The sequence below is a fragment of the Oryctolagus cuniculus genome, chromosome 14 (assembly GCF_964237555.1).
Source record: "Oryctolagus cuniculus chromosome 14, mOryCun1.1, whole genome shotgun sequence".
Classification (NCBI taxonomy): Eukaryota; Metazoa; Chordata; class Mammalia; order Lagomorpha; family Leporidae; genus Oryctolagus; species Oryctolagus cuniculus.
Genome location: NC_091445.1, coordinates 24,881,539 through 24,900,305, shown reverse-complemented (window position 1 = coordinate 24,900,305; position 18,767 = coordinate 24,881,539). Strand labels below are relative to the sequence as shown.

The window sequence follows — 18,767 nt, the reverse complement described above, 5'->3', positions numbered from 1 at the left end:
ATGAGTATCCTATTGTTCTTATTGTTGACTTCTAGTTTTGTTTATGATTGAGAAGACACATGATATGATTTCAATCTTTTTAAATTTGCTCTTGGCTTTTGACCTAATTTGTGGTCTTTTCTGGAAAGTGTTCCATGTGCCAATGAGAAGAGTAAGCATTCTGTGACTGTTGGGTTAAATGTCCTGTGATTGTTTATTAGATCCATTTGCTCAATAGTATGTTTCAACTCTGATGTATCTTCATTGATTTTTTTGTCTGGATGATCTGGTCATTGATGAGAGTGGGGTGTTGAAGTCAACTGCTATTATTCTATTGGAGTATTCCTCTGCCTTTAGGTCTAATAGTATTTTCTGTATATGTCTGAGTCATCCTGTGTTGAATGTATATATTTTCATGATTCTTATGACTTCTTGCTGAATTGAATTTTTATCAAAGTATACTGTCCTCTTTATGTCTTTTTTTTTTTTTTTTTATCTTTTATTTAATGAATATAAATTTCCAAAGTACGACTCATGGGTTACAATGGCTTTTTATAATTTTTATTTGAATCCTGTTTTATCTGATATCAGGATAGCTATGCCTGCTTGCTTTTGGTTTTCATTTGCCTGGTATAACTTTTTCCAACATTTCACTTTCAGCCCATGTGTATCATTGTTTGTGAAGTGAGTTTCTTGTAGGCACCATATAGTGGGGTTATGGTTTTTATCCATTCAGCCAACCTAAGTCTGGTGAATTTAGTCCATTTACATTTGAAGATAGTATTGATAGATAAGAACTAAGACCCGTCATTTTGTTGCTCGATGTTTCTGTCTCCTTTTTTAGTGAGTATGTTGGTGTCAATTGTATTTTCAACAGACAAAGAGCGAGAAGTCTATCTGCTGATTCACTACCCAAATGCCCACAATAGTGGAGTCTGAGTTAGCCAAGAGTCAGCAATTCCATCCTGGTCAGAGGCCTGGTCCTGACAGAGGCCTTCTCAGGCACTTTAGCAAAAAAGTGGATTGGATGCAGAGTAGTTGGCCATGAGCTGGCACTCTGATATAGGATGTCATCTTCAAAAGTGGTGGCTTAATCCACTATCCCACAATGCTGGCCCCCAAAAACTGTTATGGTGCAGAAAAAGTGTACTATGAGAAACTATGCATTTGTTCTGCACTTTTGTGTGTGTGTGTGTGTGTGCAAAACAAACTCAAGTGAAAACTAAGTTTTCTGTACTAGTTCAATGTGTCACATTCTGATCTTTATTCTACAGCTTAAATTTAAGTGAGTACCCACACATACCCACGGTTTCTGTACACTGTCCCTTTACGGAGAATTCCCTTAACATCGCTGGTCCAGCTCTTTGTTACTCATGTAACAAAAACAATTTTTTTCCCTTACACTATGACCTCCAGTGTAGTGATTCTATTTATTTATTTAACAGGTAGAGTTATAGACAGTGAGAGAGAGAGAGACAAAGAGAAAGGTCTTCCTTTCCGTTGGTTCACTCCCCAAATGGCTGCTACGGCTGGTGCTGCGCCGATCTGAAGCCAGGAGCCAGGTGCTTCTTCCTGGTCTCCTATGCGGGTGCAAGGACCCAAGCACTTGGGCCATCCTCCAACTGCCTTCCCCAGGCCACAGCAGAGAGCTGGACTGGAAGAGAAGCGACTGGGACTAGAACCCGGCGCCTATATGGGATGCTGGTGCCACAGGCAGAGGATTAACCAAGTGAGCCACGGCACTGGCCCCAGTGTAGTGATTCTTTCTTCCTCTATCATATGCTACCTTTATTTATAGTTTATATTTATTTATAGTTATTACTTCCTTTATTTATAGTTTATATTTCTCAGTCAACCTTCAGTACAGTGATATATACTTTCCCCATGTATCAGATAGTCCTTGTTTCTTCCTTTTGTTTTTTGATATTTGTTGTTCCTTATCTGAAGTATTATGTTCCAGACTCACTCTAATCATTATCCTAAAGCTCTCTTGTCTCAAGGCCCTTTTTTCGTCTCTGGCCTGTAAAGCTTTGACCCCAACATGCATCTTTTATATTAACAGTACTTGGACTGCTGATTAGTCCTATAATAAATTTGTGCTGTCAAGCTCATTTTGTGTTCTCAGTTGGACCTGTTCACCTGAAAACCTTTTTTTAACCTACAAGAATTTTAGACTATTTGCTTAGTTCTTCCATGTTAGGATAGAAACTACATATTGTAAAAGAAAATTGATTTAACTTTTTTTAAAAAGATTTTTATTTATTTATTTGATAGGTAGAGTTACAGACAGTGAGAGAGAGAGATAGAGAGAAAGGTCTTCCTTCCATTGGTTCACCCCCCAAATGGCTGCTATGGCCGGAGCTACGCCGACCCGAAGCCAGGAGCCAGGTGCTTCCTCCTGGTCTCCCATGCGGGTGCAGGGGCCCAAGCACTTGGGCCATCCTCCCCTGCCTTCCCGGACCACAGCAGAGAGCTGGACTGGAAGAGGAGCAACCAGGACTAGAACCCAGCACCCATATGGGATGCCGGTGCCACAGGCGGAGGATTAACCAAGTGAGCCATGGTGCCAGCCCTGATTTAACTTCTCAACGTAGAATTTATAATTCCACCTATATTTGCATGTTGACATGCTTGACTTCTTCCTGCCTGTTAAAGCATGAGCCATGTCCTCCTGCTAAATGTACCCGCTCTCTGGCTTCTTGGGGGACTTTGTTCCATTGGTGATCACCTCTCGGAAAATTCTCCACGTCTGTTGGTGTCCACTCATTAGTCCTCAAAGGTGCCACAGTTATTCCAATTCTTAAATAATAAAATAATAGTAAACATAAAGTCCTTTTTATGTTACTTTGTCCAAACTCTTCAATTTCACTGACACATATTTTGAAAGAATTGTTCATGCACCCAGATGTTTATCTCCCCTATTCTTTATTTGGCTCACTTTAACCTGTTTTGAATCCAGAGTGGTGTAGAATTATTTTTACCAAGTCATCAAGACAATTAGTGCAAATTGATATTATAAAAATCTTATATATTTCTTCAACTATCACCAATATTTTGTAATATTGACTAATTCCTCCTTCTTGAAATTCTTTGCTCTATTGGTTGCTATTTCCAGTGGTCATATAATTTATAGTCCATAATAAACTTTTTAAAAATAGCATTAAATTAGTAGTTTTATACTACTAGTGGAAACATTATTTTTAAGAAGTTGGACAATAGGATGCTCAGTACTGTCACCCCTAGGAGAATGGAAACAAATGAGCTTTCAATGAGAAAGCAGTGTACATAGGTTGGGGACACAATTTATTGTTATCAGGAGCATGAAGGACCTCCTTGAGTTTGTATGTTTGTTTATTTATTATTTTTTAAAGAGTTAGTTATGTGAGAGGCAGAGTTACAGACCGAGAGATGGAGAGAGAAAGAGAGAGAGAGAGATCTTTCATCTGCTGGTTTACTCTCCAAATGACAACAATGGTTTCTTCCAGGACTCCCACAAAGGTGCAGGGGCCCAAGCACTTGGGTGATCTGCTAAGCCATCAGCAGAGAGCAGCATCAGAAGTGGAGCAGCTGGGACTCCAACTGGTGCCCATGTGGGATGCTGGTGCCACCCCACCGGCAGAGGCTTAACCTACCATGCCACAGTGCCAGTCCATTCTTTGAGTTTATTAATCATGCATTTGAAGTGATATTTGCATGATTGTGTGCTCTTCTCTAGCCACATACAACTTGAAAATATAGGTGCAGAGTGGGGAGAAGAGTTGATTGTAGTAAGTTTACAATTTTACCAAGTGATTGCGTGATTTGAAAGACATCAAATGAGTGACATAAGGAATGATTGGGAGACGCTGGGATAATGAAAAGGAGCAGGATCAGTGGATTGTGGGTCCTGGTGAGTTTTAACGATTATTATTGGAATTGGGTTTCTAGAGGGAGTGGACTGGAAAGGTAGGGATGGTTAGAGTGTAGGTGTTTGGCATTGCAGTGAGTGATTTGTAGTTACTACATTTGACATTTAAAATGAGTAAGTAAGGTAGAACTAGTGTAGTGCATGAAGGGAGAGGATTTAAGGAATGAAGAGGCTTGACAGATCATAAGTGAATTACCAGCATTTGAAATACATTTCTAGGGACTTTATCCTAAGACACAGGGATCAGCTATCACACACACAAAAGTAAACCAGCTGAAAATATCTGTGTTCTATTTTGCAATCTGCAGCTTAAGGTTTCCCACAATAACATTTTAAGAACACTTATCAGCCGGCGCCGCGGCTCACTAGACTAATCTTCCACCTAGCAGCGCCGGCACACCGGGTTCTAGTTCCGGTCGGGGCGTCGGAGTCTATCCTGGTTGTCCCTCTTCCAGGCCAGCTCTCTGCTGTGGCCAGGGAGTGCAGTGGAGGATGGCCCAGGTCCTTGGGCCCTGCACCCCATGGGAGACCAGGAGAAGCACCTGGCTCCTGCCATCGGATCAGCGCGGTGCACCGGCTGCAGCGCACCGACCGCGACGGCCATTTGAGGGTGAACCAACGGCAAAGGAAGACCTTTCTCTCTGTCTCTCTCTCTCTATCACTGTCCACTCTGCCTGTCAAAAAAAAAAAATTTAAAAAAAAAGAATACTTGTCAAATTTAACTTCCAATGTTCACAACCAGTGTGATCCAATAGTGTTGTGTGGAACTACCAGTCTAATAACAAGTGCAAATATGTGGATATTTATTTTGTACTATTCTATAAACATACAAATTTTAAAAACCGTAAGAAATATGCTGCAAAGTGAGATAATTCAAATTTAATGGATAATCATGTAATGACTATAACAAATATTTTTTAATGTAATTTAATTTAACAATCCACTGATCCTGCTCCGTTTCATTATCCCAGCATCTCCCAATCATTCCTTATGTCACTCATTTGATGTCTTTCAAATCACGCAATCACTTGGTAAAATTGTAAACTTACTACAATCAACTCTCCTCCGCACTCTGCACCTATATTTTCAAGTTGTATGTGGCTAGAGAAGAGCACACAATCATGCAAATATCACTTCAAATGCATGATTAATAAACTTATTAGCCCTTGTCTTAAAATTCAGTGAGAAATTAATTGTGGGAAATTATGTAAGCAGAGTAACACAAAGTTAATGTAAAAATTACTAAACAAGTGGATGTAGAACTCAAGTCATAAGGTAATCTTTTGGCCATCGCCATGGCGTAGCGGGGTTAATCCTCTGCCTGTGGCACTGGCATCCCCTATGGGCACCGGTTCCAGTCCCAGCTGCTCCTCTTCCAATCTAGCTCTCTGCTGTGGCCTGGGAAAGAGTAAAAGATGGGCCAAAGTCCTTGTTCTCCTGCACCCACATTGGAGACTGGGAAGAAGCACCTGGCTCCTGGATTTGGATCGGGCGTAGCTCCGGCCACTGTGGCCATTTGGGGAGTGAACCAATGCTGCTATGGCCTGGGAAAGCAGTAAAAGATGGCCCAAGTCCTTGGGCCCCTGCACCCACATGGGAGACTGGGAAGAAGCACCTGGCTCCTGGTTTCGGTTCAGTGCAGCTCCGGCCATTGAGGCCATTTGGGGAGTGAACCAATGGAAGGAAGTCCTTTCTCTCTGTCTCTCCCTCTCACTGTCTGTAACTCTACCTCTCAAATAAATAAATACAATCTTCAAAAATAGAAGGTAATCTTCAATAAATAAGATGATTTACAACATTAGAAATACTTTAAAAACTTTGAGAGGGAGGGAGGAGGGAGGGAAGGTGGGGGGGAGAGAGAGAGAGAGAGAGAGAGAGATTTCCCATTCACTGGTTCACTCCCTAAATGCCTACAACAGCTAGAGCTGAACCAGACCAAAGCCAGGAGCAGGAATGCAATCCAGATCTGACCCTGTGGGTGTCAGGGACACAGATATCTGAGCCATCACCTGCTGCCTCCCAGGGAGGAATGCATTAGCAGGAGTCAGAGTGGAGTTGAAACTTAAGCCCAAGCACTTTAATAGGGCATGTGAGTGCCCCAAGAGGTGTCTTAACCGCTGTACCAAACACACACCCCACATTAGAAATCCTTTTATCTTGGAGTCAACAGTCCAAGGACCTGGACCCTGCACTAAAGAGGAAAGTCTATGTGTATATACATATATAATATATATTATGTGTATGTAAATGTATAGGTACAAGCACACATTGATGCACACCTGTGTATGCACAATCATGCTTGCACACTTATGCTTTGGTTTATGATCCACACACTTTTCTAGTATAGGTTTACTTTAATTATGGTGTTTTCCTGAAAATGTGATAATTGTACTGCTGCATTCAATGTGCATAGAGTGTTAACTAAAAGAGAAAAACATAATTTTGGAAAGTGTAAATATTTGATAAACTACTTTATATGTGTTTATATTTGACTTTAATTAAATTAACAACAATGTAATTATCTTTTCAAAAGATATTTGTGACGAAACGAAGGTCCTCGATATTTGCCCAAAAAGCACGTCATTATTTCAGTCAAAATATGTATTCTTATTCATCCTCGGGCAGACTGTGCAGGGAATAGCAGGAATGCCTCTTTACATCCTTGCAGTCACCTTTCTTTATGACAGCGTCGACACACACTCGTCTGGCATCTATTTAGGCAAGTGTTTGCTTATCTTCCACTTTGGTTGAGTTTTCATTGAACTTCTGTACTTTGGTGTATATATCTAAAATCATATGGCAGTACTAACTGCTGGCCCTTATGATGACTTTGCATAAACTAAATGTCTTTTGGGTCTCTGATATGTTTAAGTTAACTGAACACCAAAATATGTTCATCCTATCAAGAACAGAAGTCATATGCTATTTAATTGAATACAGTGTAGTGTCTCCTATTAACAATGTCTTATGCTACTCTCTCCTACAACTAGTAACTCTAACTCTGGGTATATCTTAGAATAATCTGTACTTTTTGTGTTTAATAGATTTTAGCCCTGGTAGATTGTTTATTTACAGGATTAGGTAACTATGTTTTTTGAAAGCTTTATTTATTTTGAAAATCAGAGTTACAGAGAAAGAGAGAGAGAGAGAGAGAGAGAGAGAGAGAGAGATTGATTCTATCCATTGGTTCACTTCCCAGATGGCCACAACAGCCAGGGCTAGGCCAGGCCACAACCTGGATCCAGGAGTTTCATCTGTGTCTGCCATGTGGGTTTAAGGGGCCAAGCACTTGGGCTGTCTTCTGAGGCTTTTCCTATGCACTAACAGGGAGATGGATAGAAAGTGAAGCAGCTGGGACACCAACTGGCACCCACTTGGGATGCGGGCAAAACAGGCAGCAGTCTTACCTGCTGTGTTACCATGCTGGCCCTAGTAACTATTATTTTTGAAAACAAAAGATATAAACTTGTTTTTATGTGTAAAGGTGGTATAAAAATAATATTCTCCAATAAAATAATCATTTTCTAACAGAGATAAGAAAAGTCATGTTCGTATTAAAATAGATGATACTCAAATTTGTGCTTTTTTTTTCTTTTTGGTTCTACTGAATAGCAAGCAATAAAAACATGCATCTACCCACTGTAGGGAGAAGCTTACTCTGTTGGCACTTTTGGTCCTCTCTCAGCTAAGGTGAGGGATACCAATGACAAGATCTCATCTTACTATAGTACCACAAATTAAAATTAAATGAGAGAATTAATATTTATATTAAGCATAAGCATATAAATTAAATAAAGGCAACAAATTATGTAATTGCGTTATGTTTTTTAAATACATCCATTGGATAATGTGCTATGATTAGTTTAATGCATCAGCTTGGCTACATTATGGAACCAAGTTATTTGGTCAAACAAGAAGCAGATTTTTTTAAAAAAAATGTATTTATTTATTTGAAAGGCAAAGTTACAGGCAGAGAGAGAGGCAGACGCAGATAAATCTTCTATCTGCCAGTTCAAAATGGCCACAATGGCCGTGGAGCTTCATCTGAATCTCCCATGTGGGTGCCAGGGGCCTAAACACTTGGGCCATCTTCCACTGCTTTCCCCAATGAAGTAGCAGGGAGCTGAATTGGAAGTGGAGCAGCTGGGACACGAATCAGAGACCAAATGAGATGCTAGCTTCACAGGAGGTGGCTTAACCCACTCCTCCACAACGCCAGCCCCATAGTCAGTAGATTTTTTAGTAAAGTGTGTTACTTCCATAATGTGAATAATCTCTTCCAATCAACTGATGGCTGTATAGACATAAAGTCTAAATTTTCTTGAACATGAATCAGTTCTGTCTTGAGACTGGACAATTAATTGTTATTTAATTTTCCATCCTGCTGACCTCCCCTTTACATTTGGGAGTTATTAGACCTCGTGATTGTATCAACCAATTGCTTAAAATAAGTCTCTCTCTCTGTCTCTCTCACAAACGCGCATGCACAGCACACATATACGTTATAAATATCTCCTATTGGTTCTCTTCCTTTAGAGACATCTGCTAACACTCATTCAGAATGTGGGGTACAACTTGTGATACACTGGATTAAGCTGCAGCTTGCAATGCCTGGGTCTCCATCAGAGTGCTTGGGATTGAGTCCTGTCTCCACTTCTGCTTTTGATCCAGCTCCTCTCGAACATGCCTGGGAGGGAGCAGCTGATGGCTCTCAAGTACTTCAGTCTCTGCCACCCGCATGGCAGACCCAGATGGAATTCTGGTCTCCTGGTTTCAGCCTGGCCCTGGCCTGCTGCTGTAGACATTTGGGAAGTGAATTGGGGGGGTGGAAGATTTCTCTCTGTGTTCCATTGTCTTTTAATAAGAAAAAAAGTAAATATTGAAAAAGAATGCCAGGAAAAGTACTCAGAAAGTGGTCTATTTAAGTCAGTCATTTTAATCATTTTAAGACAGAGCTGGTTTAGAAGTTGCTTGATGCTCAATAATCATTTGTAGGTTTTGCAGAAGCTGCAATAATATTTGGATATGCCTGTGGTCATGCAATGGGAGCACCACTCGTTAAGGTTGCTGAGAACAGTACTTCTTCCAGAAAGTAAGTCATTTTCTTGGTTTACATTCTATGAAATATTTATTGACTAGATAGCATAGCTTACAACCATGTATTTATATATTAAATTTGTAAGACCCATATTTTTAGAAAAATGCAGGCAAATGTGATTAATATTGCACATATGTTCATATGAATTAGAAGCAATGCATGGAATTTCAGTTTTGCAATATGAAAAAGGTCTGTGGCAAATAATGTGGTACATAGGTAACATTCCTGTATATGGAAAAATGGTTAAGATGGTACATTTCATATGATTTAATAAAAAATTAGGAGGAATTAGTAGTAAGATTTTCATTATAGGTAATGTTTTAAATTATATTTCAAGCAAAGATAGCAACATATTTTATATGTATTTAAATGAACACATGAAAGATGATACCACGAAGTACGGTGGGCTAGTGGGGAGGTGAGCAGCAGAATGGCAGGAAGGTAATAGTTCCTTTTTGTGAAGTGGTTTACTGCTTGGGACAGTTAGGGCTCAATCCCACTGGAGGACTCTGAGGTACAGTATAGAACGTGTCTCAGAGTTGTCCCAACAGCTGCGTACAGGAGCTGGCATGCATACCCGCTCACATCTGGTCGTCACTGGTTGAGGAGCAGGCCTCAAGTTCACATGAACCCCCTGGGGACTTCTGACATGCCTTCCGGAGCTCTGAGCCAAAGTGTTTCCCATTCAGAGCTTCTGTGGAATTGGGACACTATTATAGGACAGGGACATGTACAATGGCATTTTACCCTCCAGACTAAGCATCTACCCCAAGAACTTCTTAATACAGACAGGAAACTAAAATTTAAAGACAATTGAAAGAACTCATTTGTCATGTACCCAGCAAATAATTAACATCTATAATACGTGAAGAATTTCTACTAATCTGCAAGAAATAATGAATCAATATGAAACAAGAAAGGACATGAACAACACATTCAAATTAAACAAAAACAAGAGGCCCAATAAATGTATGTATGAATTATGTATGAATTACAGTCCTGATAACATACTCTTTTTGGATAATTTAACAATATAATTTAATAAAAAGGGCTATTTAAATCATATGAAAAAAACTTAAATATATCTGAACAGGAAGAGTTCATACTAAGAATTTAGCAAAAGAAAAGAGCCAGTATCACTTTAAGACCTGAAAAGACAAGAGGAGTCAGAAGTACAGTAGACTATACAGACAGCTAAATAAATGACTGTAGAGGGGGAAACATGGCCTTTTATTCAACAGTCATAGCTAAACCACTGACATGAGAACGACTATCCAGATCTCAGCTTCCTCCTGTTCTCACCCTGCCTCAGAGCTCTTGCAGTCCCCACACAGGCCAAGCCTACACAGGGAGCCAGAGGAGAGAGGAGCCTGCTGGTAATGTCTGTGCGTATGGTTCCACCCTTTCAAGTAACACAGCAGGATGGGAAAAATACAGGTGGAACTGCGGCAGCAAACATAATACATGTATCCAATGTAATCCATCACTTCTGTGCCTCAGAATCTATTCCTGCTTTTAGAATGGTGAAAAATATCTACATATTGGGTAAAAAAATTCTTGGGATACGCTAAAAAGTGATAATGGCACACGCCCCTACCCAAAATAGTGTCTGCATTCCACAGAAGGCTCTGGGTTCCAATTCCATCAGAGACGTGGATGGAGTTACTGGCTTCCAGCACAGCCCAATCTTGGCTGCTGTGTGTATTTGGGGAGTGAACCAGCATATAGGAGCCCTCTCTGCCTGCCTGCTTCCCAAATAAATATTTTAAAAAGTTCTGACCCTCTACAAAATTAATAAAATATTTGACTGCATATTCTCCAATACTTTTAGAAATATATTTCTATATTAGATCTAAATTCAATATTCTTTTTTTACTATAATATGAGGTGTGGGCCAAGACTCTATTGTTTTTTCCTCAAAGGAATTTTTAAATGTACTGGTGAACTTGATGGATCATTCTTTATTTTTAAAAATTGATATTTTAAAACAGCTTTTTTATAAATCAAATTTTCCCCTTTCTATAGACTTAATTCTTTTGTTTTTGTTTTTTTTTTTTTAACTTTTATTTAATGAATATAAATTTCCAAAGTAAAGCTTATGGATTACAATGGCTTCCCCCCCATAATGTCCCTCAACCCGCAACTATCCCCTTTCCCACTCCCTCTCCCCTTCCATTCACATCAAGATTCATTTTCTATTCTCTTTAAATACAGAAGATCAGTTTAGCATACATTAAGTAAAGATTTCAACAGTTTGCTCCCACACAGAAACATAAAGTGAAAAATACTGTTTGAGTACTAGTTATAGCATTAAATCTCAATGTACAGCACACTAAGGACAGAGATCCTACATGAGGAGTAAGTGCACAGTGACTCCTGTTGTTGACTTAACAAATTGACACTCTTGTTTATGGCCTCAGTAATCACCCTAGGCTCTTGTCATGAGCCCCCTGAGTTCACCAACTCTGATCATATTTAGACAAGGCCATGGTCAAAGTGGAAGTACCTTTCTCTTATTTTTGTTTTTGTTTTTGACAGGCAGAGTTAGACAGTGAGAGAGAGAGAGAGAGAGACAGAAAGAAAGGTCTTCCTTTCCATTGGTTCACCCCCCAAATGGCTGTTACTGCCGGCGTGTTGAGCCAATCCGAAGCCAGGAAGCCAGGTGCTTCCTCCTGGTCTCCCATGCAGGCGTAGGGCCCAAGCACTTGGGCCATCCTCCACTGCCTTCCTGGGCCACAGCAGAGAGCTGGACTGGAAGAGGAGCAACCAGGACAGAATCTGGTGCCCCAACCAGGACTAGAACCCCGGGGTGCGGCACCGCAGGTGGAGGATTAGCCTAGTTAAGCCTAGACTTAATTCTTTTATCTCTAATGTGATTTCTGCTGTATTGTAACCTTATCAAATTCTTCGCTTACACTTTATAGTTTTCTAAGTTGATTTCTGTGGGTCATCTTGCTATACAATGAAATAAACATGTAATAATCATATCATATGCAATAGCATAATGTATATAGTTAGAATGCATAGCTGGGTTCAAAAGTGAAGCAAAAAATCCTTTGAACTATTATAGTTACGATTATATTGTTATTATAATATACTACATATTATAGTTAGCTATAATATTAACTTGATATTATAGTTAGGAAAGAATCTTACAGCTCTAGTGAAAATCCAGAGTTGATCTCTGCGTGTAACCACATATGACTGGCAGATACTATAAATCAAGATTGCAATGCCATGTCATCATGAGTTAGAGTTTGTAGTCTTGTAGAATGTGGGCACATTCTCCTCATTGTATGAAAGGCAGTGGATGTGCCAGGTCTTGGTTGCCAATAGTCACCTGTGAAGACAGAAGACAGAGAGCTTAACAAGCAGTCTTAACAGTAATTGGGAATAATCACTAGAAGGAGGAATCCACACCAAAGCTGGGAATTGATTTAAGGGACTAGAAGAAAGGCATTCAAAATGTATGTGATATTAAGGGTCAAATGCCAAAGGATCAGTTGTGGAAATTACAAGGCTGGGTTTGCCATAAAAGTCTAGGTGCTTCATTTAAAGGGGCAAGGTTTATTTATTTATTAATTATGGGTGTAAGGGAGAGATCCTGTTCACTCCCTAAATGCCTGCAACAGCCCAGCCAGAGCTGTAGTGGAGAGCAAGGAGCAGTCCAGTCGAGGCAAGGCATGATTTTAAAGAAAGGGTTAAAGGTATAGTCTTCTAAATACATGACTCTGGTAGAGAAAAAAGTCAAGCAGGAAAGAGCAAGCCTGCTGTTTCACCATAGCAGTGCCAGGGAAAGGAAGGAAAGGGCAAAGATTAGTATCCAGCAAGAAGAGAGAAACATAATTGGAGGACTGGCTAGCACTCTGTCTCAACAAAACCAGCAAACAACAGTGACAAATTCACGTATAAAGTTTCTTTTCTCTCTCTGATTATGACTTAGTTTTTAATAAAACACCCAAAGTTGAAATTTTTCATTTCTCTCTGTTATAGCAATATGGGTCGTGGTGGTAATCTAAAACTCTGGTGGAATTGGTGGAATAGTTTTCTTCTTGCCTCTCTTATTGCATGGTCTACATTAATACCACTGTTGTGCTTTCCACGTAATATAGCAGGTGACTACACAATTCTCATTTATTAAATTGGAGATAACTGTTTCCCCCTACTGCCCTCCTCAACTCCCTTCCTCAGCCTGCGGATGAGCTACATTTCTTCATGACTATGCCACTTCCACGTGCAGTGGCCTGTCATAGAGATGCAGTGTCACCAAATATTTCATTTTCACGCCACAGTCTCATTACTACATATCTTTGCTTCTCATTATTTCCTTTCAAAATGCTTTATATCTAGAGGCCAGATGGTATTTTTTAAAAAATGAAGTATATTTAAATCTATTTAACTCGCATCATTTAATATATGTATTTCATTCAACTGTTGGAAGAAATAATCATCCTTAAACTTATTTTGGTAACACTAAAAATACATGTAGTGAGAGAAGTACAACAGTATATTTTGATGGTACAAAATATTTTTGATACTATCAAAGATTATTCTTTTATATTCCAGGGTTGTGCTGCAAAATATGATAGCCACATGCCAAATGTGGCTACTTAAATTTTAGGCTAAGTCAAAAGTCCATTTATTCAGTCATAGGAGGTACATTTCAAAAATTTAGTAGCCACATTCAACTAATGGCTTGTAGTACTGGATGGTACAAATATAGAGTATTTTTGTCATCACAGAATGTTCTTGAGGACAAGACCGTTTTATAAGAAGGTGTCTTTTAATGAAGTTGATCAATTCTTCAAAAATAGCTCACTTGCAATTCCAGGGAATACTGGGTTTATTAGGATTAGGGTGTGTGTTTGTGTGTTTTATTCATTTTTTACGTTTTTGAACATGCCATAAGTTTATTTTTTTAAATAATTGTTAACATGTAGGTACAGCAAAGATAACAGCTGGGAAGTGTAAAAAGACTTATTCAAGTGACAATCTCAAAGATAAGGAATTTGGAACTAGTATCAAGGATTTGTTTGCTGCACTTTGGGTAAAGTATTTTATGTGTACAACCTGATTAAGTTGAATTATATATTTTTATAATAATGGACTTAAGAAAATAACCAATAAAGTTGTAAACTTAAAGCTAGAGCCTCTTAATTGTCTTGTTAGATTTCCAGATAACACAGAATAGGGCCTAGCTTACCTAAATAGCATTGCCAAGAACTTCGCTAGTGTTATAGAAAGGTATCTGATCTTTTCTTCCTATTTCTTTTAACTTTATGTTTATAGTATTTTGTGTTTGTTTCTCCCCTATGAAAATAAATAAGGCATTTAATCAGATAATGTGTAAGTGTAAACCTTACGGTTTTTATTTTGTTTAAATGACATTGAAGAGAACTCCAGAAGTTAACAAATACTCCCACAAGCATCATGTCACAGAAAATATCTCAGTGTCAGTGGAGAAGAGCTCTTTGTTTCTCTAGATGGGAAGTAAAGCCTAAGGTACAGATACTATGGAATGAAAAAATAAAAACTTCAAAATATTAATATTATTTTTAACTTATTTTCTCCTACTCATAACTTTATTCTCTATGCTGCCTACAGAATTGTAGTCCTCACCAATTTTATCAAGTTCCTGCCCAGATTACATGACAGATGAATTTCACAAGTTTTTAGTGGGACTTTCCAGACTCTTTGTGAAAGTGTCAAATGGGGACCGATACTACGGTGTAGTGGGTAAAGCTGTCGCCTGCAGTGCCGGCATCCCATATGGGTGCCGGATCAAGTCCTGGCTGCTCCACTTCCAATCCAGCTCTCTGCCATGGCCTGGGAAAGCAGTGGGAGATGGCCTAAGTCCTTGGGCCCCTGCACCCATGTGGGAAGATCTGGAGAAAGTTATTGGCTCTTGGCTTCAGAACAGGCGCAGCTCCGGGCCTTGCGGCCAAGTGGGGAATGAACCAGCAGATAGAAGACCTCTCTCGGCCGGCGCCGTGGCTCAATAGGCTAATCCTCCACCTTGCGGCGCCGGCACACCGGGTTCTAGTCCCGGTCGGGGCGCCGGATTCTGTCCCGGTTGCCCCTCTTCCAGGCCAGCTCTCTGCTATGGCCAGGGAGTGCAGTGGAGGATGGCCCAGGTGCTTGGGCCCTGCACCCCATGGGAGACCAGGAAAAGCACCTGGCTCCTGGCTCCTGCCAGGATCAGCGCGGTGCGCCGGCTGCAGCGGCGGCCATTGGAGGGTGAACCAACGGCAAAGGAAGACCTTTCTCTCTGTCTCTCTCTCTCACTGTCCACTCTGCCTCTCCTTCTCTCTCTCTATGTAACTCTGACTTTCAAATAAATCTTTAAAGAAAAAAAAAAGTATCAACTGAATTTTCTTCCCTCATTTCCTCAGAATTTTATCCCTGTCTGACACATACTCTGGTTAAACTTCTTCTTTCCTGGACTCATTTGGCCCTTCTATGGTTCTGTGAATTTATATAGATAATTTCTTTACTTCAAATATCCTTACATTTCTTCTGCATTCTAAGAAAACATCTTTGTCAGATCCTACTAAATATTTCTAGGCAAAATATTTCTCCCTCCTTAGCACTTTGATAGATATTTATTATAATTTATGTATGCAATGTATACACACATATATGTATCATGCTTTTTATAATATTAGTCTGATTATTCATAAAATGAATGGATATATTGTATAAAATCAGAAATCTTTTTACTTGTTTCTATTCACCTAATGTTTATTTTTTATGAACTTCTGAATCATTCACAGTAGTTAATGATTTCCCATTAAGATTTTTATGTAATTTTAATTTTTTTAAACTTTTATTTAACGAATATAAATTTCCAAAGTACAGCTTATGGATTACAATGGCTTCCCCCCCATAACGTCCCTCCCACCCGCAACCCTCCCCTTTCCCACTCCCTCTCCCCTTCCATTCACATCAAGATTCATTTTCAATTCTCTTTATATACAGAAGATCAGTTTAGCACACATTAAGTAAAGATTTCAACAGTTTGCTCCCACCAGAAACATAAAGTGAAAAATACTGTTTGAGTACTAGTTATAGCATTAAATCTCAATGTACAGCCCACTAAGGACAAAGATCCTACATGAAGAGTAAGTGCACAGTGACTCCTGTTGTTGACTTAACAAATTGACACTCTTGTTATTTTTAAAAATATTTTATTTATTTATTTGAAAGTCAGAGTTATACAGAGAGAAGAAAGGCAGAGAGAAAGAGAGGTCTTCCTTCCGTTGGTTCACTCCCCAATTGGCTGCCATGGCCCATGCTGCGCCAATCCGAAGTCAGGAGCCAGTTGCTTCCTCCTGGTCTCCCATGGGGGTGCAGGGGCCCAAGCACTTGGGCCATCCTCCCCTGCCTTCCCGGGCCACAGCAGAGAGCTGGATTGGAAGAGGAGTAACTGGAACTAGAACACGGTGCCCATACGGGCTGCCGACACTGCAGGTGGAGGATTAACCAAGTGAGCCATGGCGCCAGCCCTGTAATTTTAATTTTTATAAATAGTACATGTACATATTTTAATAAAACAAAAATAATGCAATTAATGATAAACTCTTTTATGTTGTTAATGATTAAGATAACATTTATAGAAACATCACAAAATTTAAACATAAATGTTTTAAGCTTTGATTTTTATTTTTTTTACATTATTGATACACAAGAAACAATAACAGGTGGATTCCAATATTTATCTCTTGGAAATAGTGTGCTTTGTTCATTACTATTAGGATAAAAAAATAATATAGTTACCTGATAACAACTTCTTAGGCTTCTACTTGTGTGCTTCAGTAGCTGGAGGATGTCTTCCTCTAATGTTTGTCAGAAGGTGGGACTTCTAGGATGGCAGAATAAGGGCCTTGGCAAATCCTCACCTCCAAAAAACGATGGTGAAATTGGTGTAACTGTCAATGACCATTTCAAAATTGTGGAAATTAACCAGAGGCGTAAAACAAGCCCAAAGCATTTATTCAAGAAAATTTCGTGAGCTTTGTTTGGAAGAATGAGATCTGCGTCATTTAAATTGTTCCCTTTTCCTTTACTTCCATGGTCTGATCAGTGTGAAGGCTGGCAGTCTTCCTGCCATAGGAGGTGAGTGATCTGATTTGTGGCCTCATGGAAAATCAGGGGCATTATAGTCAACAATAATGATATCGGTGGCAAACAGGTATGAAAGGCCAACTTCACAGCCACTAGAGGCATCACTTCTTACTGGGGCAACAACAGATGGGTCAAACATTTAAAATGTACATCTGTGCAATGACATTGGACTTTGAAGGTTCTGATATATTCCTGAGGATCTGAAAGTATTTTCATAATCAGAAGAGTTCAGAGGTGGTTCCAGTTACCAACCGGTTCCTGGGCATCCACACAAGCTTACTTTGACCACGGGAACGTAACTGAGGAAAGGCGGAGTGGTTGCATTCCCAGAAGAGAGAGAGAAGTTTGCAGGGGACGTCTGTGGAAAGAGGAGATAAGCCATGGAGCATCATGAACAGTATAACTACACAGCAGTGAGCAGGGACACCACCAGTGACCCCTTGGCTGGGGGCTGGAGGAGTTGTCAGCTTCTTGAAGTGAGGTGAGAGAAGACTGCAGCAGCCCATGCCACTGTAACATTGCCTGAAGCAGAACACTGTGGACCACACTGACTTCGAGTGCAGCCTGAAGCACTTGTGCGAGGCAGGGTGCCCACCTAACCCCATAAAGGGAGAGAACATTTCTTTCTTCTCATCCCCCAAGAAGGGTGCCCATTGACTATGTGTCTCACACGTTTGTGCTACTAGGGGATTCTAACCAGAGGGATAAATCCATCTTCCCATTGACTGTGAGTTTGGTCTAGATTTTTGGCAGGGGTCAGGGCATCCACTGAGGACTAGGAGGTACTCCTCTCTCCCTACTTTATCGCAGGCACCTAGACTCAAACAGCCAAGGTGGAGCACTGACAGGCAGCTGGCTCTGGGAATTCCTCTCTGTGGATGGGGCAGTCTTGTGGTACTGAGAGACACAGATCCTTTGTGTGGCTCATGTGCCAGTGTGGATAGGGTATATAACAACTGTGGGCTAACCCCAGGCACTATTGACAGAGAGAGGATGAGGCTGTAATCACACCAGATCATACCCTCCTCCCTGCTGGCAATAGAGGAGGTCTACCATCCCCAACTTGGTTGTCACCCTAGTCTCTTGTCCTACCCTCAAGCACTGACCTGAGTTCCCTGGCTCCACCCAGCATACATCTCTGGATATCGACTGAAGGACCAGAATCTCCACTAAGCCACAGAGGCATATTTTAAAGATAAAATCCATCAGAGGAGAAAACCAGATGTTTCCTAGAAATGCCTAAAACTAAACACAGAAACACAAGAAACAACAAGAAAGACAATATAACTCCCCAAAAGAAACACAGCAACACTTCAATATTAGAATGTGAAGATGAAGAGATTGATGAAATGCATCAAAAGGAATTCAAAAGAATGATCATAAGTTTACTGAACAACACAGACAAGCAAATGCATGAGATAAAGAAATTAACACATGACATGGATGAAAATTTTCTGGGAAATAGAGATATTAAAGAGAAATCAAACTGAAATATTAGAAATGAAGAATTCAACATGTCAAATAGAAAATACAGTGGAAAGCCTTAACAACAGACTTGGTAAGGCAGAAGAAAGAATATCTGGTTAGAAGACAAATCTTTGGAAATATCTGTCAGGCAATATAGAGAAGGAGGAGGAGACAAAGGAGGAGGATGAGAAA

General features: G+C 40.0%; 1 protein-coding gene across 4 annotated transcripts in view; it reads left to right on the top strand.

Moving 5' to 3' along the window:
- The window catches only part of SLCO6A1 (solute carrier organic anion transporter family member 6A1), a 98,050-nt gene that overhangs the window by 16,805 nt on the left and 62,478 nt on the right, over positions 1-18,767 (top strand). For 3 of the 4 annotated variants that reach the window (XR_007922659.2, XM_051853953.2, XM_002713955.4), the window contains 4 exons: positions 6,420-6,605; positions 8,882-8,978; positions 12,978-13,099; positions 13,925-14,031. Coding sequence is in view for 3 of the 4 variants with exons in the window: in XM_051853953.2 (XP_051709913.2) it covers positions 6,420-6,605; positions 8,882-8,978; positions 12,978-13,099; positions 13,925-14,031 (512 nt within the window). In the remaining variant the exon portion in view is untranslated. The remainder of the gene's footprint in view (positions 1-6,419; positions 6,606-8,881; positions 8,979-12,977; positions 13,100-13,924; positions 14,032-18,767) is intronic. The other variant, XM_051853954.2, reaches the window with a different exon arrangement.